The sequence below is a fragment of the Coenobita brevimanus genome, chromosome 51, assembly GCF_032717465.1.
Source record: "Coenobita brevimanus isolate Jiangsu-jjx chromosome 51, ASM3271746v2, whole genome shotgun sequence".
In the NCBI taxonomy this organism is placed as follows: Eukaryota; Metazoa; Arthropoda; class Malacostraca; order Decapoda; family Coenobitidae; genus Coenobita; species Coenobita brevimanus.
This window is the reverse complement of record NC_137004.1, coordinates 36,593,581-36,620,103: the sequence shown is the minus strand read 5'-3', so window position 1 is coordinate 36,620,103 and position 26,523 is coordinate 36,593,581. Positions and strand designations below refer to the sequence as shown.

At 42.0% G+C, this 26,523-nt stretch overlaps 1 protein-coding gene across 8 annotated transcripts in view; it reads left to right on the top strand.

The window, feature by feature from the left end:
- Positions 1–26,523, top strand: part of CaMKII (Calcium/calmodulin-dependent protein kinase II) — a 491,893-nt gene that overhangs the window by 449,737 nt on the left and 15,633 nt on the right. For all 8 annotated transcript variants that reach the window (XM_080272799.1, XM_080272794.1, XM_080272798.1 and 5 more), the window contains one exon: positions 9,343–9,457. In XM_080272799.1, the coding sequence (XP_080128925.1) occupies positions 9,343–9,457 (115 nt within the window). The remainder of the gene's footprint in view (positions 1–9,342; positions 9,458–26,523) is intronic.

Below are 26,523 nucleotides of genomic sequence, written 5' to 3'. Positions count from 1 at the left end.
GGGTAAACATGTCAGGCGCTCTCGCTAATCGAAACAACAAAACTTTTACTTAACCCCTTAACTGCAATGATACCTTTTCCATTTAACTAGGAAATGTTTTGTAGTAAAGGATGTTAGAAAAAAGTACCAAGGAACGTCATCAGCCTGAAAGGTTTGTAAAGTAAGAAAAGTTCCCTCAATGAAAATAAAAAGGTATACATTCTACAAAGAACTTAGTGTTTTGACATTTTTCCTTAAATATGGTATCCAAACACACACAAAAAATTCTTTTCCCTCTATAAGATTTCATTGACTTCACATGTATAGAATGAGATTTCTCGTTTCGAAGCAAAGCCAGTGACATTTTGTTTTCCTACCTCTATATTCAAACCTCTGATATTAAGGAAATAAACAGGGAAAATTACAATATGCTTATGATACTGTGGTAACTTACCAGCCATGACAAATAGGTGACTTAATATGTTTAACAGTAATAGCGGCACAGCTGCGATGTGTTATTGCCAAGCTCCAAACTTTCTTGGTGGCAAAACTCAGCTGCAGTTGCTGGAGGAGGCAGGTTGGTTCATTTCAAACTAATTTTGATTCAGTTAGCAAATTTTAGTGCTTCCTTTGTCATAAAGAAATTAATTCAAAGTAAAAGTAAATAGTATGATACTATATCGTGGTAAGGCTCATTATTCTGTCAGTAAGAAGAATAATTATCTCAGCCAATCAGCAACAAGTAGAGCTGGAATAGGACGGGGCATCAGTAGGGGGCGGGGCACAAGAGAAACTGGCCAACACGACCGGTATAGCAACATGTCATATCATAACCCCTTCGCACAGCAAGTTGATATATATTAAAAAGTACTGCTTAGAGACCTGGTTTCTCTCATTTTTTGTAGTGGTGTTACCTGTGTCTCGCTTTCCATTCTTTCTTCATTGCATGATAAAGCAGTTGTACCTGATGTGCTGTGCCAGGTCAATTTCTCATATGTACTGTACTGTATATGTTCCCAAAATATGGTCTCAAATGTAGGTGTACGCACTGTACAGTAGACCCTCACCATAACCAAACCCGGTATAGTGAACATCAGATATAACAGACATTATGAAGGCCACCAGACAATCCTTCAGCTATACCAAATAACGTCTGTTAAATGAAGCACATCACACAGCTCTTCTGGATGCCTCTGAGTCACCAGACAGTTTCTTGACAATACAAAAATGTACAATGAGTAGAGTTGTGGCTGAACAGGGAACTGTTGACAGAAGCATTTATGAGCAGTACAGAGCTGTCAAGAACAATCCTCCTGAGAGTTATTGATTCAGTGTGTAGTTGGACAAGGGGCCCTCCAAGACATAATAAGGTAACTTGGTGGTGGGATGAGGATGTAGAAGCTGCAGTTAAAGAAAAAAGATGGCTTTTCTGGGAATGGAAGAGGGGTAATAACAGAGAAAAATACTTGGATGTCAAACATAGGGCTAGAAAGGAGGTATACAGGGCAAAATCTGAACCTCAGAGACTTTTACTGAATAACCTAAATAGTGTTGAAAGGAAGAATATGGTATTTAAGGTAGCAAATCAGATGAAGATGGAAAACAGGGAAACCATGGGCGAGCAGTGTGTGAACAGTGATGAAGGAAGGGTAGGCTTGGAGTTAGCGGATCCAATGTTTGGCCCTTGGCCTCTGATTGATGCTGCTACTCTGAGCAGGGCAATAGGCAGGATGCACCTGGGGAAGGCAGTAGGTGTATCAGGGTTGACTGCTGAAATGCTGAAGAACTCAGGAGATACTGTATATGAGTGGGTTTAGTTACTGATTTGATAACTGTGATTATATATGAGTATATTGTCCCAGATGCTTGGTTGAAGTGTGTGATCATGGATTTGTACATGGGGAAGGATGATGCCCTGGAAAGAGGAAATTATAGAGGCATAAAACTTTTGGACCAGATAATAAAGGTAATGGAGAGAGTCCCAGAAGGAATGATTAGAGAAAGAGTGAATATTGAAGAAATGCAGTTTGGGTTTATGGCAGACAAAGGAACCTCTCATGCCATACTCATTTTCCGACAGCTTCTGGAAAAATGAGTAGGAAAGAAAACGTGAATGATGACATGCATTAGGGATCAATCTTGAGCCTCTTACTGTTTGTCATGATGCTTGAAGCTCTCTCACATGACCTCAGAAATGGACTCCCATGGGAGATGTTGTATGCTGATGACTTGGTGTTGACTGCAGAAAGTGAAAGGGAGGCAGAAGAAAGATTTAGGAAGTGGAGAGACTGTATGGGCACAAGCATTTGAGAGTAAATGTGAATAAAACGTAAGTGATGATATTTAGGGCCGGTGGTGATACTATCAAAGGAGAGGCAGAATGGCCTAGTGTGGTTTGCCACAAGGGTGTGGGAAGTGACACCATCTTGAACCGTAGTTGTAATAGTGGTTATACAAGAGATGTAGTGGTATTAGAGGTAGATTGCAAGAAAACGCTGATTTCTTGTGTGCATTGTGGTGGGGAGAGAATGCAGTGATTGTCAGGCATGAAAGGAATGATCTTGTCGACGAGTCCCTTGAATGTGTGGAAGAGTTTTGTTATTTCGGGGACATGTTTTGTGCTGTAGGTGAGGCTGGAGCTAGCTCTGTAGCTAGGGTAAGGAGTAGTTCGAGAAAGTTGAAGGAGCTGTTTCCACTCCTGACATTGAGAGGGCTCTCCCCCCCATGCAGAGGGATCATTGTATGCGGCATGCATTAGGAGTGTAATGCAGTATGGTAGTGAGACCTAGACAGTAAAAGAAAAACTCAGACTTACGAAAATGACAGTGCAAGGCCTGGAGGGCAAGGTTTACAAATGAGGAGTCGAGAAGAAGGATGGGATGGAGTGTATTGGTATTCTGATGAGGCGAGGCATACAGTATTGAGGTGGTTTGGGCATGTGGAGAGGATGAAAGATGATGGTTGGGTGCGGAAAGTGAGAAGTGTGAATGTCAGAAGTAGAACTGCAAGGAGCAGACCAAAAAAGAGCTGGGACGAGATCATAGAGTGTGACCACAGGGAGAAGGGTCTGAATAAGGAAGCTGCCAGAGATCAAGCATCATGGAAAGCCACCATTGGGTGACCAAGGCCAATGCATGCAAGAATGTTGGAGCCTTTATAAATGATAAGATATAATAAACAAAACAATATAAGGGGGCACTTCACATGACCCTTACAGACCACTCCCTGCGCATGGGGTGACGCAAAACGTAGTTGCCAACATTGGCAGCAGTTTTTCCCACCCATTTTGACAAGGTTGGAGATCTGCAGGTGGGAAAAGGTGACGAGCGAACTTTTGGGAGGCTACTTCCAGTAGGCCCGGGTAGGATCAGAGTCTGTGGACATACTGCATCTCAGGTGGTCAGCTTCATTTTTGCTGCATCTTTCATTGGATTCAGACAACTGCATGCAGGTCTCATGTCTCTTGACTGTGTCAAGTGTTTTCCCATTGAGTCTGTGAAAAATGGCATCTAGTAAAGAATATCTCAGCACATCCTCTTCTGAAAAAGTAAAGAGGAGGATTAATACCACTGCAGAGAAGATGAAGGTAATGAAGCCCACGAGAAAATTGAGTAAGGGCAACCTCTATGGCCATAAGAGGTCAACCCTTCATGACATCCTGAAGGCTAAAGATAAAACAGCTGTGTATAAGTGATACTGCAGAAGAGAGCTGAGGATGTTCCTGTGCATGACCTGGACAACCAACACTCAGCACAGAGGCTTGCCACACACCTTGGAATAGCATATTTTAAATGTAGTGATGGCTGGCTGTGGAGGTTCAGGAGGTGCCATGGAACTGTTAGCAAGGCCATAACTGGAGAGATACTCAGCGCTGATGTTGATGCTATGGAGCCATTCATCCAACATCTTTAGAAGCTGATGGAGGAGGAAGGCATACATGAGTTTCAAATAAATAACGCAGATAAGACTGGGCTCTTCTGGTGTGCTCTTCCTCAAAACAGTCAGGCTTCTGAAGATATTGGCAGCACTCCAGGACATAAAACAGTGAAGGAGCATCTATCCATTCTGGCCTGTGCCAATGCTAATAGCCCTTATTGTTTACAGCCAGTCATAGCAGGTAAGAGCAAGTGACCCATGTCTCTAAAGGACATCATGCCCAAGCTTCCTGTGAAGAGCCATGGGAACAAGCCTGCCCGGTTTACCCATGATATCACTAATGACTGGTTCTACCACAGCTTCAACCCTTCCATGAGGCAGCATCATAAATGGTATGGCATCATTCCCGATGAAGTGAAGGCAGTGCTGCTGTTGGACAATGCCCCAGCCCATCCTTCGTCCACCAAACCCTGCAGCAAGGATGGATGAACCAAAGCATCATTCCTGCCAGCCATCACCACTGTCCTTATCTAGCCCATAGACCAGAGATTTATAGAGAATGCTAAGAGGCACTATAGAATCCTTTACCTGTAACAGTGCCTTGTTGTGACTAAGGATGGTATGGACTAGGATGACTATGAGGACATCAGAGGCAAGAAAACCCTGCACAATTTCAAGAAATACATCATGAAGGGCACCATCATCAACTGGGCGGAGGTGTGGAAGAAAGGGCCACTTACCACACTCAAGAATGTGTGGTGCAACTTTCTCAGAACTCCCAGGACTCCAGTGCCACAACATGATTTTGAGGGGTTTGAGCCACCAAGGATTGCAGAAATATTGGCAGCTGCAAGGCAGGGGAACCTTGCTGAGGAGGAGCTGCAAGAGTGGCTGGATGAAGATGCTGGTTTTCCTGGGTACCATCACCAAACAAGGGAGGAAATTGTGGCAAGACTAAAACAGGACAAGACACCAGCAAATAAAAAAGACGAAGAGGAGGAGGAGGAGAAGGCATCTGGACCATCTTTAGCTGCAGCCATTGATGCTGCTGACACAATCCTGACCATGACAGGCAAATTTGGAGGACCTCTGATTCAACATTATGTGATTGTGCAGCTTATCAGACTGGAGTTAACCCCTTGGGATCGGGCATTGTTTATAAAATCGACCATCAGGAGCGGGCACATTTCATCAAAAACAGGAGATTTTTCAAATATTGCTCGTATCAAAACTAGTAAACCTATCATAAAAATCTTTATATACAGAAAAGTACAATTCTTTAGCTTTAAAATGAACGGTGTTCCAATGTCCTTTATAGAGCAGTGGTTGAGAACGTAAGAGTTTCTAAACGTTCTGGAATGGGAACCGACATCCCTATGACACACATTCCAGAACAGGGACCGACCTTCAGAAGTTAATACAGCAGCAGCAGCAGCAGCAGCAGTAGCCAGGGAAGATTCAGGCTTAGAACTCCCAGTTTTTCAAGCCTGTGCCCTCTCCTGCTGCCAAGAGGGTCTGCACAGAGTCAGAGACTTCCACTGTGTCTGTAGCATCGACATCCTCAACCAGACCTCCACATAGCCTAAGGATCCAGCACTACAACCTCCAGGACTCTAACCCCCAGCACCTCAGGACTTTCTATACCAGATGCGACACCACAGCCACCAGAAGCCATCTTTGCTAAGAGTGATGATGAATGGCAGTTAACTCAGTGTGCAACCTACAAGAGAAGCGGCAGTGTAAGCAACGTACATTCATCTATACAGGTAGAGTGTACAATACATGTGTTTCCTACCTATTTTGCTCCAACCCAGCCTGAAATTGCCCTTTCCCCATTGTGATTGTTGAACTGTAATAACAGAATATAGCAATGCTGTATTACTCATGAAGAAGTGCCATGACAAGGATGTGAACTGAGCTGCAAAAGGATGAAACTATGGGCCAGGTTAGTGTAAATTGGGCATTGATTTTACTTTGGTACAAGAATATGTTATTGTACTTATTTATTTTCAAAGATGTTCTTGAAATCCCACCTCATGGGGGCAGGGAGACCCTCAGATGTAATGGAGTATCAGTGTTATCGGATCTGGTTTTCCCCAGTTAGTCCATTATAGTGAGAGTCTACTGTATCTGGATAAATAGTATTCTTGAGGGGAGAAGTGGTCAGATGCTCTCACCTTGGTGGTATTGGTTGCAATAATTCCTCGACAGATTTGCATAGGAAGTTAAAGATGGAGTAAAGTGATGCCTCAGAAATCATTTTAAATGTTGATATGCAGTATCTTCTTGGTAGATGAGTAAAGATGGTGGCTACATGAGGAAGAAGGGGTTGCTGGAAATCCTTTCCTTGTAATAGCATACAAATGAGGTGGCCTTACCACCAAAGGTTTGTATTTTCTTGGGTCTTTTGGAGCAAAAAAGAAAGGGGGAGTGTCGATGGAGTTTCCATAATATCCTTAATGATGCTGCATACATGATCAGAGCTGTACTATATATGTCTGTATCTCATGTGAATGTGAGTAATAGGGCTAGGATAATGATGGTGAAACTTTGACCAGGAGGGTTGTGCTGTACTGGTAGTGACCATTTGTGCAATAGTATTCATTGCTTCTACAGTAGTAGAATTTCTTGTGTCGTTGTAGCATCAGAGGGCTAAGGAAACAGTCAGCAGCTGTTTTTGCATGACATTGTAAAACTGTTAAGTTATAGTTTAACTATTTGGAGATGAAACCCTTCTTCCGTTGAATAAAATAGCCTGATGGTAGCCAGAAAAAAAAAACTTCAGGTGTCCCATCTGTCCATGAGAAATTAGACAGTTGCTGCTTCATACAATATCTGTTTTGTCAAAGATGGTACTGTAATATAAATGTTGATTTTCTGTGTGTGTGTGTGTGTGTATGTGTGTGTGTGTGTGTGTGTGTGTGTGTGTGTGCGCGCAGGGGCGTACCCAGGGGGGAGGCCACTGGGCCCGGGCCCCCCCTCTTAGCTCTCTGGGTTCTTTAAAAATTTATGTTTATTTATTTCGTTAACAGCAAAACATGAAAAATTGGCAAGTACAAACAAAGAGTAACACATGAGCCAGCAGCTCTCTGACTCTAAACATGCATGTCACCTCCAGGTAGTTATCGGATTACCTGACATCACCTCACTACGGGCCCCTCCTTTGAAAATTACTGGGTGCGCCCCTGTGTGTGTGCACACTACACTTGTGTATGCATGTGTGCACATTTGTGCATATGTGCGCACATGTTGCATCATATTGTTTATAAAGGATCCTACATACTTGCATGCCTCAGCCTTGATCACCTAATGGCAGCTCTCCATGCTGCTTGATCTCTGGCAGCCTCCATATTCAGTCCCTTATCCCTGAGGTCACACTCTGTGACCTCGTTCCAGGTCCTTTTGTCTGTCTCTTGCAACCCTACCCTGTGCGCTCACTTCTCACCTTCCGCACCCAAGTGTTATTCTTCATCCTCTCAACATGCTCAGACACATCTCAGTTTACCCCTCCATATCACACCACCAATACATTGAAGTACCATCCTTTCTCTCATCTCTTCAGTCACAATCCTAGCCCCTGAGCAGGCTTCAGATTGAAGGACACTCTGCACATCCAAGCAAATCTTTGTCATATCTATACATTTGAGCCTACAGATATTGTTTTCCTTCTCTGCCCAGGTCTCAACCGTACACCATAATACCCCTAATACATGCTGCATACAAAGATCCCTCAGCATGGAGGGAGAGCCCACTTAGTGTTAGGAGAGGCAACAGCTCCCAGAACTTCCTCCAGTCACACCTTACCTTAGTCACAGAGCTAGCTCCAGCTCCACCTCCAACACATAACATGTCCCCCAAATACTGTAACAAAACTCCACACACACTCAAGAGACTCTCCAACAAGATCAGTCCTTTCATACCTGTCAGTCTCTATATGCTCTCTCTGACAGACTGCACATACGAAATCAGCATCATTTCGCAGCCTACCTCTAATATCACTACAGTGTATATCTTTCATACACCCACTTATCACAAACACTGCACAAGATGGAGTTACTTCCCACATCCTTGTGGCAAACCATTAATGGGCAAATCCCTCTGCTTTAACAGTATTGCCACCAGCTCTTAATATCAGCGCTTTTGTTCTGTCCACAATCACTCTCAAATCTTTTTGCCCCATTTTATCTCTCCACTTCCTAAATCATTCCTCCACCTCATCTTTATTCTCTGCAGTCAACACCAAGTCATCAGCATACAACATCTCCCGTGAGAGTCCATTTCTGAAGTCACCTGAGAGAGCTTTAAGTACCATCACAAACAATAAGGGGTCTAAGACTGACCCCCGATGTATGCCGGCAGTCACGGAAAACCCATCATTTAAATCTCCATTTACTCTCACTTGGGTGCAAACATCCACATACATAGCCATAACCTCTCTATCCAGCCACTCCTCAATCCCAAGTTTTCTCATTGTCCACTTCATCACCTCCCGAGGGACACTGTTAAAGTCCTTCACCAAATCATTAAAAACAAAGTACAGTAGATCTTCCATTTCTATCTTAAATGTTGGACAGTAAATATGACATCAGTGTCCCTTTGCCTGGCATAAACCCAAACTACATCTCACCACTATCCACTCTTTTCTTTACCATACATTCTAGGACTCTCTCCATTACCTTCATTATCTGGTCCAAAAGTTTTAAGCCTCTATAATTTCCTCTTCTCAGTGCATCACCCATCCCTATATACACATTTACAATCACACTCTTACACCAGTCATCTGGAACAGCATACTCATATATATCCTAATCGAATTTATCAGCTCTGTAACTAAACCCACTCTTGTATCTCCTGAGGTCTTCAGCATTTTAGCAATCAACCCAGACACACCTATGTTCCCCATGTATGAAGTATATATCTTATGTCTACCATACCAAGAGCAAAAGGGACAGAGTATTATACTGTAAGTTCACTTTAGTATATACTGTCATTAGAAGCTTAATTGTCATCTGGCTGTAGAATTAGTATGATTTTTTGAATATTATGTCTTTCAGTAAATACTCTTTGGAAGTGCCAATTATCTCAGTATTTCTGTTGAGTGCCTAGAGTTATCAGTTATTTATGTTGTGCCTATCCATGTAAGTTAATGTTTAATGTTTACTGTCTTGGCAGTTCTCTCCACTCCCTCCCAATTACTGTTTGTTCTGTCTTACCCTCCTGACCCAATTTTTTTTTTCTGTGGAGGCTGTAAGACTACATTATGTTCAGCATAACAGGCTAATGAAATATTCCAATACAGTACTTATACAGTACTTCCAAAATTGACTTTCAGGCATCCACCAAAGCATTTACCCTGTCTTTTAAATTCTCCTTTTTTTATGATTCTAATGCTCTTTGAATATCCTTCAGATAAAATATGATATGGTATTCAATATCCATTCGGTTACGTGACAGTGTTCAGCCTACATCAAGTGTTTTTATTTGCAGTACTTGGCAAAAACTGTAAAGCAATCAACACGATGATCTTGAATCCTCACGTGCATTTGCTGGGAGATGATGCTGCCTGCATTGCATATATCCGACTTACCCAGTACATGGACAAGTAAGTGTTACCAGCTGCAGTGCTATGGTATTATATATATATACAGTAATACCTCGATATATGATACCCCTAGATGCAATACTCTGGCTTAACGATGGGGGTAGAAATTGCACCATACCCCTCCTAACGATGGCCAAATCTTGGTTTAATGATGGGTTTTTACTTGTCTTACTGATTTTGATGATATTTTAGACTAAAATTGTGTGTTTAGGTTGATTTATAAACTGCTTTTAGACTTCAGTTAATGTGTTTTAGCCACAGGTGAGGTGAACATTGTCATTTTGAGGTACAGTTTACTAAGCTTGATTTTTTTCCAGACGTATATTTGATGATATTCAGATTATATTTGTTAGTTTAGGTGAGTTATTTACAGGTGTTAGGCTTAGGTTAGCTTCCTTGACAGCTGGTAGGCCATTTTGATTGCCATTAAACCTGTTTTTGGGCTCATCTGGGTGGGTTTTGGACTTGGTTTGGGGGGGAAACCCAAGGCTATTACACAGTCCACATTGAAATACATATTAAAAGTACCCCAATATACGATGCCTCACCTAACGATGGGGTTTTACCTAACCAGTTAGATCGTTAAACCGGGGTATGCCTGTACAGTATATAAATCTATATATATATATATATATATATATATATATATATATATATATATATATATATATACACACTTTTTTTTTTTTTTTTTTTTTTAAATAACAGAACGGAGGAAGGAAAAACAAATGGGGAAAAAAAATAATCCATACACCAGATTACTGGTGTCCTCTGTTCATAAAATATCTGTAACAGTTAGACTTGAACAGTTGTAGGTTGAAAATTGGAGGAAAACAACTCTGGGGAAGCGAGTTCCAGAGAGATGCAGTTCGGGGAATGAAAGAATTCTGATAGGCAGAAGTTCTGCAATATGGTTGAGTGACATTACAGTCATGAGCGGTACCAGATGCCCGTGTAGCACGAGGGAAGGCATGGAGAGGAGGCACCATGGACGCAACTTCGTCTGAGCATTTGCCAAAAAAATATCTGTAAAATAATGCAAGGGAGGCAACATTCCTTCTTACTTGCAGGGGAGGTAGTTTATATGTAATGGCAGGGTTGTTAATGATTCTAACAGCTTTATTCTGAATTTTGTCTAGTTGTCTTAATGCAACCTCTCCACAACCATCCCACAAGGGTGAGCAATATTCAAGCTGAGAGCGCACATGACTCTTATAAATTATAGCCAACTGCTTATCGGCGAAGAAGTTACGGACTCTGTACAATAATCCAAGTTTCTTTGAGGCGGTTTTAGCAAGTGATCTGACATGAGAGGTCCAGCTGAGGGCACTGTTAAGTGAGACACCAAGAATTTCAATACTTTTGGAGATGGGAATATTAGTAGCACTGAAGGTAATGTACGAATCTGGCAATATCTGTCTATTAGTAAACTGTATATATTTAGTTTTACTAGCATTAAAAGAGACAAGGTTGTTTTGTCCCCATTCACTGATTGTAGATAGATCTTGATTTATGGAGATGGCTGTACTGAGTTGAGAGGTAGAGATATTAGACTTTGTAATTGGATGTCTGAGTGTGAATGAACTATGTAGTGTTGAGTCATCTGCATATGAGTGAATGGGATTGTGAGTGACAGATAAGAGATCATTAATATGAACCAGAAATAGGGTTGGCGCCAGAACTGATCCCTGCGGCACGCCGGCGTTAATTGAGTGGGAATTTGAATATACATCATCTACTTTTACTCTTATTTTCCTGTCACTAAGATAAGAAGAAATCAAAGGAACAAAAGACGTTAGTCCATAGCAAGGGAGTTTGGACAGCAGGGAACGGTGCCATACTCTGTCGAAAGCTTTAGAGATATCAAGAGCTACTGCATGAGTTTCTCCAAAAAGATCAATTGACTGATGGATCGAATGAGTTAAGAGATTATGTCGATGGTGGATCTTTCGCGGCGAAAACCGTATTGTCTATCACTAATTAAGTTGTTGGATTCAAGATGTTTAACAATATGCTTATTAATTAAAGTTTCAAATACCTTACCAAGAGAAGATGTGACAGCTATTGGTCTGTAATTGGAGGGGTCAGACGAACTTCCTTTCTTCGGAACTGGGTGGATATTGGCTTCTTTCCATGAATTTGGGAATAAAGAAGTACGTATGCATAGTCTGAATAATTTAGCTAGGACAGAGGCAAGTTCAGGGGAACACTTTTTCAAAACAATTGGCGGAATTCCATCTGGGCCTGGAGCTTTGTTGGTAGGTAAATTGTCTAGGATGGATTTTACGAATCTTGTCTGTATTTTAAGTGGGGCAATTTTGGGAGAATCAAGTTCTAGTACTGAGACATTCTGGCTGGTATCATCTATGGTAGAGTTTCTTGCAAAGGTACTAGCAAAGATATCTGCTTTCCCACATGGGTCATTTGTAATATTGCCATCTGAAGATTTTAGTGGAGGAATGGAAGATGACTTGTTAAAGTTATTATTGAAAGAATTAAGAGTTGACCAGAATATTCTATTGTCATTAGGGTTGTTAAGTAGCTTTGATGCTTGCTTTTGAAGAAAGTTTGATTTAGATAGATTTAATGCAGCTTTTGCATGATTTCTAGCAATTTTAAATTGGGAGAGTGATTCAGATGTTTTTGATTTTAAGTAAGAGTTATATGCTAATGACTTTTGGGCTGTTGCTCTGGCACAATTGCCATCAAACCATTTTGGAGAGTTCGATCTTTTAGTGAATTGTTGACTTGGTATGAATAAATCCATACCAGCTAGTATTAAGTCGCAAATGTGGGACTGGGTAGAATTGGGATCACTAGAGAAGAAAGACTGCCATGGAACATCAGCAAGATAATTTCTAAATCCATCCCAGTCTGCCCTGTCAAAGTGCCATCGGGTCACCCTGACAGGTTCGGAATGGGGAGGTGTAGGAGGGTTAACTAATGAGGCTTTGATGAGATTGTGGTCAGAGGATCCAAGTGGTGACAGTACCTCTATCCTGTATTGATCTGGATTATTTGTCAAGAATAAGTCCAAGAGATGGGCATTATGGTCAGGATTATCAGGTATTCTGGTTGGTTGCTTTACCAACTGGGTGAGATTAAATGATTCCGCAAACAGCTCACATTCTAGACCAGCGTCGTCAGTCCGGGCAGAATGCAATAACCATTCAACATTGTGTATGTTACAGTAATCACTCCAATATCCGACGTAATAGAGCCATAGGTAGGTCCGGTTATTGGTTTTGTCCTGATATTGGGCCCCAGCTTATGGACTTGTACTTATGGACCCTAACTCAGAGAAACACCTATACAACTCCCTCTGGACATGCATAGCACCTATTTAAGACCCAAATCACACCAATAAGGCACATAAAGGACTGAAATAAATGCAAAAGAAACATAAAATGAGGGTTTAGAAGTACGTTCATACATTAATAAACATTCTGGTACTTATGGACCCTAACCTAGCCTAACTCAGAAAAACACATTCCTACTGCACATGCATAGCTACTAACACCCTATTCACACCAATAAAGGACATTAAAGAGTGAAATGAGGTAAGTATAGAATGGAAAAAAGTACAGTATGAAACATTCTGGTAAGTATAGTATGGAAAAAAGTACAGTATGAAACATTCTGGCTACTTACAGCAAGTCCCTGGCCACCTCGATGAATAACCGCCTCCTCTCGGACTCTGACAGTAAGAACGATTTCCTGAAGCATTTGCAGTACACTCTTCCTGAAGTCTTGCACTGAACTTAGTCAATAACACACAGAAGTCCGTTCTCTTCATAGTGTTCACTTTTGTCCAAATAATGCTCCATTGTAACTTAGCGTTGCACTTTAACTTTTCCCAATTTTTTTTTATTTTCCAAAGCCAAAACAAAGAAGTCTATTTACGTTAAATTTCTTTTCTATTGAGTCTTTTCTCTCAACTTAAAATCCTTAACACAACACACCGTTTTTTTCACTGCACAACACTCAAAATTCCCGTGTGGTCTAGTGGAGACGTTCTTGCTGTTTATTCACTGTCAGAGTCCGAGAGTATCACTGGCAGGCGACCTAGGGGTGCATCGCTGGGTCGTGGTGATGGCGTACCCACTGCAGAGGACTTTGAAGAAAGCCACAAACTCACGTCGAGCGGTGACTCCACCGTGGCTGATGTGCTGGGCTGTGGCTTGGAGCATGAGGGCCTGTCTTGGGGAGGCAACGGAGTGGAGCCAGGGCTGGGCACAGCGGGGGTCACGGGCCTGAAAAAACTGTCAATGGTTGATTGACGCAATGATCGACGATTCTGACGATTGATGATGCGCTGCCTGAAAGCACGCACTTCCTCCATGAGTCCCAAGGGCCCCATCTCCCTGTCGCAGTCTGGGTGTTCCAGGTAGTCTAGGATGAACTCTAGATGTTCCCGGAGTGCGCTCAGCTTGGGGATGGTTGGAGTAGTGTCCTGCTGAGAGGAGTCCGCATCATCATCGCCTTTGTCGTCGGAATCTTCAAGTTCGGTACTGACACCAGCAACCGAAGACGCGATCTCGATATCAGACAACGTCTGATAACCAGGATCGCCCTCGTTGTCATCCAACCACTCACGAACATCGTCCACATCAACATCGTCGCCGTGCGTACGTATCCGTGCATGGAAGTCATCCACGTCAAAGCCCAGAAAATCGTACTCCACATCCGTTCCGAGAAGCAGACGAGACCAACCATTTTCAAGTTTTCACAGGGACTTCCTTCCATGCACTTGCCCAGTTGTACAGCGCAGACTTGATGTTGTATCGGTGAAGGTTTTCCAAAGTCCGCTTGCCTCGTGTGTCCTGTCCCTCCCTGCGCTCGTCCTCGTCCTCGAGAACAACCATCACCTCATCCAGGAACTTCTGACGGTATAGGCGCTTTGTTGCCATGATCACTCCTTGGTCCATTGGTTGAATGAGAGCAGTCGTATTAGGTGGCAGAAACATGCACCTAATACGGCCATTTTCAGCAACCAAGTCCTTGTCGCACGGGTGGGCAGGTGCATTGTCGAGTAGAAGGAGAGCCTTTACCTGGTCACGCGGGATTCCCAGTGTCTTCATCTGGTAATGGATGACTTCCTTGACGAAGTGACGGTGAAACCAGTCTTTGAAGATCACAGCTGTGAACCATGCCTTCAAAGAATGGTACCAGACGACAGGAAGGACATCCATCACCCCACGAAGGCACCGAGGCTACTTTGCACGGCCAACAACAACGGGCTTAAGCCGGTGCATGCCGTTAGCACTGGCACAACACAAAGCAGATATCCGTTTCTTGGAAAGCTTGCAGCCAGGTACACGCTTCTCCGTCTCCACGGCTAGAGTGTTCGTTGGCAGCGAGTGATAGAATAGGCCAGTTTCGTCAGCATTGTAGACTTGACCGAGACTTAGGCCCTCCCTGTCGATCAAGCCTTTAACTTTGTGCCGAAACTCGTCAACTCCATCCTCGTTAGCGTCCAATGCTTCGCCATGTGCTTTACGGTTGGTAAGGCCATGTCGCAACTTGAACGCGAAGAGCCAACCCTCGGATGCCTTGAAGTCTAGGGCGTCGTGAAGCCTTGCGAACTTCTCAGCAGCAGCCTTCAGCTCCGTTCCACGTACCATCACACCAGCTGCACGTTGCTGTCGATACCAAATCAACGTGGATCGGTCGATTTCTGCAAACTTGGGGGTAAACATAACCTTCCTTTCCACGTTGCGTTTGCTTCTCGACGAGAAGTTAGCCGTGTACTGCATGAGTTTGTCTCGGGAACGTTTGATATCGAACAAAGTCGACCGGGCCAGGTTGTACTCGCGGAGAATGTGGGAAGAAGACCAACCCGCATCAACTTTCTCCAATATCTCCCTCTTCTTTTCCAGAGTCAACACCACTCTCTTCCTTTCCTCAGGTGGCGGGGCCATCATCACACACACTAAGAGGAGGCCCGAGAGCAGCAGGAGGCCCTGCAGCAGGTAGGGCACCACCACAAAAGCGAGCACGTGGGCAGCCATTACGAGGAGCATACACTCGCGGTGAGAGACAGGCGGGAAGTGGGGAGGATACATTGGCGCTATATCAGACGTCGGAGGAATGACGCGCCAAAACAATGCTCTCCCGCGGCGCGTGCGGCAAGTTCAAATTACGGACGGGAAAAAATCTTTTTTTTTTTTTCTTTTTTTTTCTTTTTTTTTGGGTTTTTAGACCATTTTGGGAATGTTGGATCCCAGGACGATTAGGTCCGGGTAGTGGGGATGTTCGGTTATTGGGCGTCCGGATATTAGAGTGATTACTGTACATATGTATATATATATATATATATATATATATATATATATATAGATAGATATATATATATACACACACTATATACTTTAATAAGAGAGGGTAAGAAGAGAGTATGAAGAGAGTGGATGAGGAATTTGGAAGGAATTTAAGTGTAAAGTGGAGGGAATGTAAGAAGATGTTCTGGAAAGAGGTAAAGAGACGTAGACAGGATGGTAAACAAGTTAGTTGGGGAGTGAAAGATAAAAATGGTAGATTGCTAGTGGAGAAGGGTGAGAAAGTGAGCATATGGAGATGACTATTTAAGGAACCGTTAAACATTGAGAATTAAAGTAATGCGAGTATAAGTGACTGGGGAATGGCTGGGAGAAGGAGGGAGGAGAGAAGAGAGGAAGAAATCAGTAGGATGGAAGTAGTGCAAGGAATGAAGAAAGTCAAATTGAGGAAAGCCTCAGGAACTGATGGAGTGTGTTGTGAAATCCTGAAGCATGTTAGTAGTAGTATAGGCATGGAAGATGTGCAAATTGGCCTGGGAGGAAGGCAGAGTTCCAGAGGATTGGAAGTCAGGTATAATTATGCCCCATTACAAAGAAAATCGGAAAAAGAAGTGTGTGGTAATCACAGGGGCATTTGTCATCTTAGTGTAGTAGGAAAAATATTTGGTAGGGTACTTTTTGACAGAGTTAGGGAAACAACGGAGGAATTAGTTGGAGAAGAACAGGGAGGTTTTAGGAAGGGAAGATGTTCTGTAGATTAGATATACATTCTTAAGTCTGTAGTGGAAAAGTTTCAAGAGAAGGGAAAGAAGCTGTATGCAGCCTTCATGAATTTGGAGAGAGCTTATGACAGGGTGGATAGACAAGGAATGTGGAAAATATTAAGAATATAAGGAGTAATCGAGAAGTTGTTGAATGCCATGAAGAGTATGTATGAGGGTGCTAAGGCTGCAGTACATGTGCAAAGTGAACTGAGTGAATTTTTCTGTCTGAATATTGAGTTGAAAAAGGAATGTGTCATGTCTCCATAGTTGTTCAGTCTGTATACGGATGGAGATATAAAAGAGATTCAAGGTATGGCAGTGGATTTTGGAGTACCCATAATGAGAGACGGCAATGTTTGGAAACTCCCTGTACTGTTGTTTGCAGATGATACTGTATTGTTAAGTGAAGACAAAGGGGAACTGCAAAGCTTGGTGAATGAGTTTGGGAGAGTGTATTAGAAACAGAATCTAAAGATGAATGTAGAGAAAAAAAAAATTATGGTCTTTGAGAGAAATGAAGTGACTGGGTGCACAGTGAGGTTGGATGATGAGGAAATGGAAGATGTGAGTGCATTTAAGTACTTGGGTAGTGTGATGAGCGAGGATGGAAGGTTGGAGGGTGAAGTTCTTGAAAGGGTACAACAAGGATAAAAGGTTACTGGTTCTTTGAAAGCAGTGATAAGGAACAGGGAATTGAGCATAGAAGTAAAAAAGTTGCTGCACGACGGTGTTGTGATACCAACTCTAACATGTGGAAGTGAAGATTGTACCTTGCTGGAAGGACACAAGTCAAGAGTGAGAGCATTGGAAATGAGTTATTTAAAAGTAGCATGTGGAATTACTTGGAGAGACAGTCTGACAAATGAAGAAATTAAAGAGCATTGTGGTGTGGATGTGGATGTGATAGAAACTTTTAGTAGAAATACACTGAGTTTGTTTGGCCATGTAGAGAGGATGGAGAGTGGAGAGACTAATGAGGAGAGTGTATGTGAGTGAGTTGGAGGGGGGGAGGAAGGGGGAGGCCAAGAATGAGATGGAGGGATGGAATGAAGAGGTATATGAGAGAGGGGGGTGTGAGCTGGATGCAGTGCAGTGAAAATGGCAGGGGACAGGGCGACATGGAGGTAATTGTTTGTGACCACCTCTTACAAGATTGAGGCATCTAGCAGTATACATATATATATATATATATATATATATATATATATATATATATATATATATATATATATATATATATATATATATATATATATATATATATATATATATATATATATATATATATATATATATATATATATATATATATATATATATATAAATGGCGGGGGACAGGTTGACATGGAGGCGATTTGTTTGTGCCCACCCTGTATAAGGAATTAAGGTGTCTTGCAATAGATATATACCGGTACATATATACAGTATATATATATATATATATATATACCTATATGCGTTATATATGAGGCGCTTGGAGGGAAACCCAGTAAGTGCCACCCTGGCCAGAAACGGGGTTACATATACAGTACCACTTTATTCCCCAAATCCTCTTCTACCACTACAGCAAGGGTTTAAGTGATAAAGATGTCCCTAAGATGGTTGAAAATTATGATTTTTAAAGGGCTGTGAACGACCATACTGCTGTTGATAGCCAACCACTCCATGACATTACCATTAGGTCCATTTTGGCTTAGTATTTTCTTCTCCCAAGTACTGCATCCTTGGAAACCAACATCATGTCCGGTTTTCCTACTTGAGTTAAGGCGATTTTACCATAACATTTATGTCAAAACGCGCACTTATTGTAAGCTGCATGTATGTGAGGCTAAGAGTGGGAGGGAAAACCAGGCGAGCGCCACACAGCAGGAGGTGGCTGCAAGATGCGCCAATCGCGTGGCTCGATGCATACCACCAAGCTTTTTTTTATGACACCACCATATAGGCACATGTCCTTACTTACCTACTGACATATTTTCAGTCTCAATATCTTATAGCTGTCCTACAATAACACATATTATGGGTAAAAGTACTGCTACTTTGTCGTCGATTGTTGTCTAACAAGAGGAGAAAGAAGATGTTATTGAATTTTTTCATTTAAAATACCACTAATTATCAACGTCTGAGTATCATTACGGAAAAGTAGATGAATTAGGCTACATGGAGAAAAAAAAACAAGAGCAGATTATCTTCTTTGGTTGAAAAGTTATGTCATATTTAAAGTACACAAACTTTAACAGCGTTTTTTTCTGTTTTCTTTTTTTGGTGCTTATCTGGTTTTCCCTCTAATGGCCTCATATATGTATAGCTATATCTGTGTATATCTATATATCTATATCTATATATATCTGTATCTATATCTGTCTATCTATCTATCTATCTATCTTTCTGTATATATATATAAGTTTGAAAAATGGATGCCAAACCAGTTATGAGCTCCACTGTACATAATTCAGTCCATCAACTCTGTGTCAGTCCCTAGCCTTTTTCCATACCTGATATTTACCATACCCATCCACCTCCACTACAGCCTACCGCAACTGATTTTCAGTCTCCTGCATAATTTTCAACATTCAGTTTTACTTGATGTAGTGCTGCCTACTTCTTCCTTAGCCCTTATCATTCTTTTTCTGTGCCTGCCCTCCTCTCTTCCTATTTCTCCTATCTTTCCTGTCACTACTTATTGCTTTTCTTTCCGTTACAGGTGGCTTTACATTGAGTGAGAAGCCAAATGGTTTCCTGTAAGCCAAGAAACCATTTACAACGCTGGGTGGTAACCATATAACCAAACCATATGTGCTCCCTACATGTCAAGTGGGTTGGTGGAGGGTTAGTGCCCCTCCATGTAAAACAAATAACTCAGAGTCAAATGGCCACCCCGCGGGATTATGGCGTCTGGCAATAGATAGATAGATAGATAGTTTTACTTTATACACCACACACACATTTACCCATTTCTTAGCCTACCATACCTCCCATCTTCAAACTCTCACATACCTCCCACCTTCAGACTCTCACATATACTTTTTGTTTTCCCTCACCTTTCCCCAGCTTCAACTTCCATACCTGTCTTCACATACATTTACCCCACCTATCTACCAGCTTCTTTACCTATCACACCACCTTTTCACTCGCATATCCTTTCCACTACCCCATCTGTATCCATACACTCCATGCTGTTGCTGTATATATATATATATATATATATATATATATATATATATATATATATATATATATACAGTAATCACTCTAATATCCGGACGCCCAATATCTGAACATCCCCACTAACCGAACCTTATCGTCCTGGGATCAAACATTCCCAAAATGGTCCGAAAATCCAAAAAAATTGGAAAAAAAATCGATTTTTTGCCGTCCGTAATTTGAACTTGCCGCGCGCGCCGCGTGAGAGCATTGTTTTGGTTCGTCATTCCTCTGACGTCCGATAGAGCGCCGCTGCATCCTCCCCACTTCCCGCCTGTCTCTTACCGCGACAAGACCTACGCTCTTCGCCATGGCTGCCCATGTGCTCGCTTTTGTGGTGGTGCCGTACTTGCTGCAAGGCCTCCTGCTGCTCTCTGCCCTACTCTTAGTGTGTGTGATGATGGCCCCGCCTCCTGAGAAAAGGAAGAGAGTGGTGTTGACTCTGGAGAAGAAACGGGAGATATTGGAGAAGGTTGATGCGGGTTGGTCTTCCTCTCGCATTCTCCGCGAGTTCAACCTGGCCCGGTCGACTTTGTTCGATATCAAGCGTTCCCGAGACAAGCTCATGCAGTACACGGCTGACTTCTCGTCGAGAAGCAAACGCAACGTGGAGAGGAAGGTTATGTTTACCCCCAAGTATGCAGAGATCGACCGCTCCACGTTGATTTGGTATCGACAGCAACGTGCAGCTGGTGTGATGGTACGTGGAACGGAGCTGAAGGCTGCTGCTGAGAAGTTTGCAAGGCTTCACGATGCCCTAGACTTCAAGGCATCCGAGGGTTGGCTCTTCGCGTTCAAGTTGCGACATGGCCTTACTAACTGTAAAGCACATGGCGAAGCATTGGACGCTAACGAGGATGGAGTGGACGAGTTTCGGCACAAGGTGAAAGGCTTGATCGACAGGGAGGGCCTCACTCTCGGTCAAGTCTATAACGCTGACGAAACTGGCCTATTCTATCGCTCAGTGCCAACGAACACTCTCGCCGATGAGATGGAGAAGCGTGTACCTGGCCGCAAGCTTTCTAAGGAACGGATATCTGCTTTGTGTTGTGCCAATGCTAACGGCATGCACCGGCTTAAGCCCGTTATTATTGGCCGTGCAAAGCAGCCTCGGTGCCTTCGTGGGGTGATGGATGTCCTTCCTGTCGTATGGTACCATTCTTTGAAAGCATGGTTCACAGCTGTGATTTTCAAAGACTGGTTTCACCATCACTTCGTCAAGGAGGTCATACATTACCAGACGAAGACACTGGGAATTCCTTGCGACCAGGTAAAGGCTCTCCTTCTCCTCGACAATGCACCTGCCCACCCGTGCGACAAGGACTTGGTTGCTGAGAATGGCCGTATTAGGTGCATGTTTCTGCCACCTAATACGACTGCTCTCATTCAACCAATGGACCAAGGAGTGATCGTGGCAACAAAGCGCCTGTACCGTCGGAAGTTCCTGGACGAGGTGATGGTGGTTCTCGAGGACGAGGACGAGCGCAGGGAAGGACGTGACACTCGAGGCAAGCGGACTTTGGAAAACCTTCGCCGCTACAACATCAAGTCTGCGCTGTACAACTGGGCTAGTGCATGGAAGGAAGTCCCTGTGAAAACTCTTGAAAATGGTTGGTCTCGTCTGCTTCTCGGAACAGATGTGGAGTACGATTTCCTAGGGTTTGACGTGGATGACTTCCATGCATGGCTACGTACGCACGGCGACGATGTTGATGTGGACAATGTTCGTGAGTGGTTGGACGACGACGAGGGCGATCCTGGGTATCAGATGTTGTCTGATATCGAGATCGCGTCTTCGGTTGCTGGTGTCAGTCCCGAACTTGAAGATTCCGACGACGAAGGCGATGATGATGCAGACTCCGCCCAGCAGGACACTACTCCAGCCATCCCCAAGCTGAGCGCACTCCGGGAACATCTAGAGTTCGTCCTAGACTACCTGGAACACCCGGACTGCGACAGGGAGATGGGGCCCTTGGGACTCGTGGAGGAAGTGCGTGCTTTCCGGCAGCGCATCATCAATCGCCAGAATCGTCGGTCCTTGCGTCAGTCAACGATTGACAGTTTTTTCAGGCCCGTGACCCCCGCTGTGCCAAGCCCTGGTTCCACTCCGTTGCCTCCCCAAGACAGGCCCTCATGCTCCGAGCCACAGCCCAGCACATCAGCTACAGTGGAGTCACCGCTCGACGTGAGTTTGCGGCTGTCTTCAGAGTCTTCTGTAGTCGGTACGCCATCACCACTACCCACCGATGCACCCCTTGGACGCCTGCCAGTGATACTCTCGGGCTCTGACAGTGAATAAACAGCAAGAACTTCTCCACTAGACCACACGGGAATTTTGAGTGTTGTGCAGTGAAAAAAACGGTGTGTTGTGTTAAGGTTTTCAAGTTGGGAGAAAAGACTAAGTAGAAAAGAAATTTAACGTAACTAACCTTCTTTGTTTTGGCTTTGGAAACTTAAAAAAACTTGGGAAAAGTTAATGTGCAACACTTAAATTTAATGGAACATTATTTGGACTAAAGTGAACACTGTGAAAAGAACGGACTTCTGTGTGTTATTGACTAAGTTCAGTGCAAGACTTCAGGAAAGGTGTACTGCAAGTGCTTCAGGAAATCGTTCTTACTGTCAGAGTCCGAGAGGAGGCGGTTATTCATTGAGGTGGCCAGGGACTTGCTGTAAGTAGCCAAAATGTTTCATGTTGTACTATTTCCCATACTATATTTACCAGAATGTTTCATATTGTATTTTTCCCCATACTATACTTACCAGAAAGTGTCATACTGTACTTCTTTCCATACTAAACTTACCTCATGCATGTGCAGTAGGAATGTGTTTTTCAGAGTTCGGTTAGGTTCGGTTAGGTTAGGTTCGGTTAGAGTCCATAAGTACCAGAATGTTTATTAATGTATGAACATACTTCTAAACCCACATTTTATGTTTCTATTGCATTTATTTCAGTCATTTATGTGCCTTATTGGTGTGATTTGGGTGTTAAATAGGTGCTATGCATGTCCGGAGGGAGTTGTATAGGTGTTTCTCTGTGTTAGGGTCCGTAAGTACAAGTCCATAAGCTGGGGCCCAATATCCGGACAAAACCAATATCCGAACCTACCGATGGCTCTATTGATCCGGATATTGGAGGGGTTACTGTATATATATATATATATATATATATATATATATATATATATATATATATATATATATATATATATATATATATATATATATACATATATATAGATATATATATATATATATATATATATATATATATATATATATATATATATATATATATATATATATATAGACATTATATATTTATATTTATATATATACCGGTATAGTATATATATATATATATATATATATATATATATATATATACACTATATATATATATATATATATATATATATATATATATATATATATATATATATATATGTATATATATACCTTGAGTAGTTTCAGGAATTTTGTCTGTCCTGTCTCCTAGGGTCTTTCTTTAAATTTAAAATAATGAAAGTTGGTAGACTACCAAAAATGTAAAGATTTGTTGGCAGTAGTATACATGAATGTTTGTGGCTTATTCGGTAACAGCTGTTTAGGTACTTTACCGGTACATTAAAGATGGCCGAAATGTAAACAATGAGGGAATGGAATTTCAAGGATTTGATGCTAATACTAATGTCATGGACCTGGTGAAAACATTAATTATGAGGATTAGTGAACTCGAAAAAAAGTAGAGAATCTAGTGATAAAGGATGTGTCAGGAAATACGGAAACCACCATACAGAGTCTAATCCAGTCCAACGAAACAGCCAATGAAGAGATTAAGAATTTGAAGAGGGAAAATGTTGAACTGAGGAGGAAACTTGAAGAGAGTACTAATAAAACGGAGAAGGTGAGTAATGTACTAGAAGAACACAAGGCAAAGTGGGCACACGTAGAAGAAGAACAGAAAGAAGTGGTCAGCTTAAGAGAGATCATCCAGGAAGAAAGGGAAATGAACAAGAAAGAAATGGAAGAAAATGTAGTGAAAATACTGAAGAAAAAAGAGAAAATAGTGAGAGAAACTGTAGAAAGGAACAGATGTGTGGTAGTATTTGGAAACAGGGAAGAGGAAGAAAAGGTTAGGTTCGCAAGACTCGAGAGAGACACGAACATGGTGAGAGGAATATTAGGCAAGATTGACCCCGAAGGAGACAAGTGGGTAAAAGAAATTGAGGAAGTAAGGAGGATAGGGCCTTATAAGAAAGGGGAAACAAGACCAATGAGAGTCAAGTTTACATCAGAAAGTGTAATAAATGAGATACTTAAAGTGACCTGGAAATTAAGCAAAGAGGCGGGGATGGAAAATATTATAATAAGAAAAGATCTGAATGAAGAAGAAAGAGAAGTTTTAAAATCATTAAAGGAAGAAGTAAAGGAAAAAATGATAAGAGGACAGAGGAAGAACGTAATACTTTTTTTGGAGAGTATTGGATGTGAAAGTAAGGAAATGGTATTTAAGGAAATAGAAGTGAAGGAAACTAGGGGGGATGGTTGTGAAAGATCAGAAGTTGAGGAAGTGGTACGGACAGAGAGTAGGAGAGAAGAGGGTATTAATAATGTCAAAAATAATTTGAAGGTGATATATACTAATGTTGATGGTTTCATATCGACAAGGATCGAAATTAATGATTTCTTGAGAGAACATGAACCTGATGTCATGTGCTTTGTAGAGACCAAATTAAGAGAAGATATTGATGTTCATTTGGGAGATGGTAAATACAAACTGTGGAGAAAAAGACAGAAAAGAAAAAAGGGAGGAGGAGTGATGATAGCAGTGAAGAACAACATAAATGTAGATACTGTGGAAATGGGAGAAGGCAGGGCTGAAGTGATATATATGAAATTAGAAACTGGAGAGAATGTTAAGAGAGATATGGCGGTAGTGTATGTTCCCCCAAAGACGAGAGCATGGAAGGATGACGAATACCATGAGATGTTGTCAGATATGGCTAGCTACTTGCAAAAAATAATTGAGAAAAGCAATAATATAATTTTGGTGGGTGACTTTAATTGTAAAGAGGTGAACTGGGAGGAATGGTACTCGGGAGGCGGCGAGGATTCGTGGGGTACTATGTTATTAAATATAATAATGAATAATGTGATGACACAGTGGGTCAAAGAAGAGACACGGTTTCGAGGTGAGGACACACCAGCAAGGTTAGATTTACTGTTCACCAAAGAACCCGATGTAATAGAATCATTGGAATATCTCTGTCCTTTGGGAAAAAGTGATCACGTGGTCATTGAGTTCCAGATGTTAATAGGAAACGTCGAGCCAAGAGACGAGCTTCATAGACAGGGAAGATACAACTTTGGCAAAGCAAATTTTACAGGATTGAGAAACTTTTTTGAAAATGCGGATTGGAGAAAATTCAGAGAAACAAGAGAGATACAGAGGAAGTGGGATATCTTTCTAGACCTCTATAATTTGGGAGTGGAAAAATTTGTACCAAGAGTAAGAGGGAAAGAAAACAGGAAAAAGGAGTGGTTTAATAGAAGGTGTATGATAGCCAAAAAAAAGAGAGATAAGGCATGGAACAATTGGAGAAAGAGAGGTAACGACAGAACAAAGGAAGAATATAAAAGAACAAGAAACGAATACACAAGAATACGTAGGGAAGAAGAAAGGAATTTTGAAAAAGGTATAATTGACAAATGCAAGGATGAACCCAAACTGTTTTATAGATTTGTTAATGGCAAACTGAAACAAAAGGAAGGAATCACCAAGCTGAAAGTAGATGGAGAGGTCTTTAAGGATGCGGCAATGCAAGCAGAAATAATGAACAAACGTTTCCAGTCAGTTTTCACTAAAGAAAAGGAGCTTGTGGAAGGGGAGGGAGTGATTAGAAATGTTCCGGTGATGAAAGATATAAAAGTGGAGGTGCAGGAAGTGTATAAATTACTGGAAACTCAAGATGTAAGGAAAGCCCCAGGACCTGATGGAATTTCTAATTGGGTACTGAAGGAATGCAGAGAACAACTGGCGGATAAAATTCACAGCTTAATTGTATGCTCACTGGAAGAGGGGAAAGTGCCAAAAGAATGGAAGAGGGCAAATGTGGTACCAATTTACAAGGGAGGAAACAGGGAAGAACCCCTGAATTATAGACCAGTGTCTCTAACCAGCATGGTCGCAAAATTGTGTGAGAGAATCTGAAAGACAGATGGATAAAATATCTGGAAGAGATGAATATTTTGGCTGAATGTCAGTTTGGATTCAGAAGTGGAAGGTCATGTGTTTCAAACTTGTTGAGCTTTTACTCAAGAGCAATTGATGTGGTACAGGAGAGAGATGGTTGGGTGGATTGTGTGTACTTAGACTTAGAGAAGGCCTTTGACAAGGTACCTCATAAGAGACTAATGTGGAAACTAGAATACATAGGAGGACTAAAGGGGAAACTTCTGGAATGGATGAGAGACTTTTTGAGAGACAGACAAATGAGGACAGTAATAAAGGAAAAGATGTCTGGATGGAGGGAAGTAACAAGTGGAGTCCCTCAAGGCTCAGTGTTGGCGCCAGTAATGTTCCTGATTTACGTAAATGATATGGTAGATGGAGTGAACAGTTATGCGAGTCTGTTTGCTGATGATGTAAAGATCTTGAGGAAGATAGAGGTTGAGGAGGATTGTAAAATACTGCAGGAGGATTTGGATAGGATACACAATTGGAGCCGGACGTGGGAAATGAAATTTAATGTAAAGAAATGTAAAATATTGGAAATGGGTAAAAGTACCAGGAGACCATCACTGAATTATTTTTTGG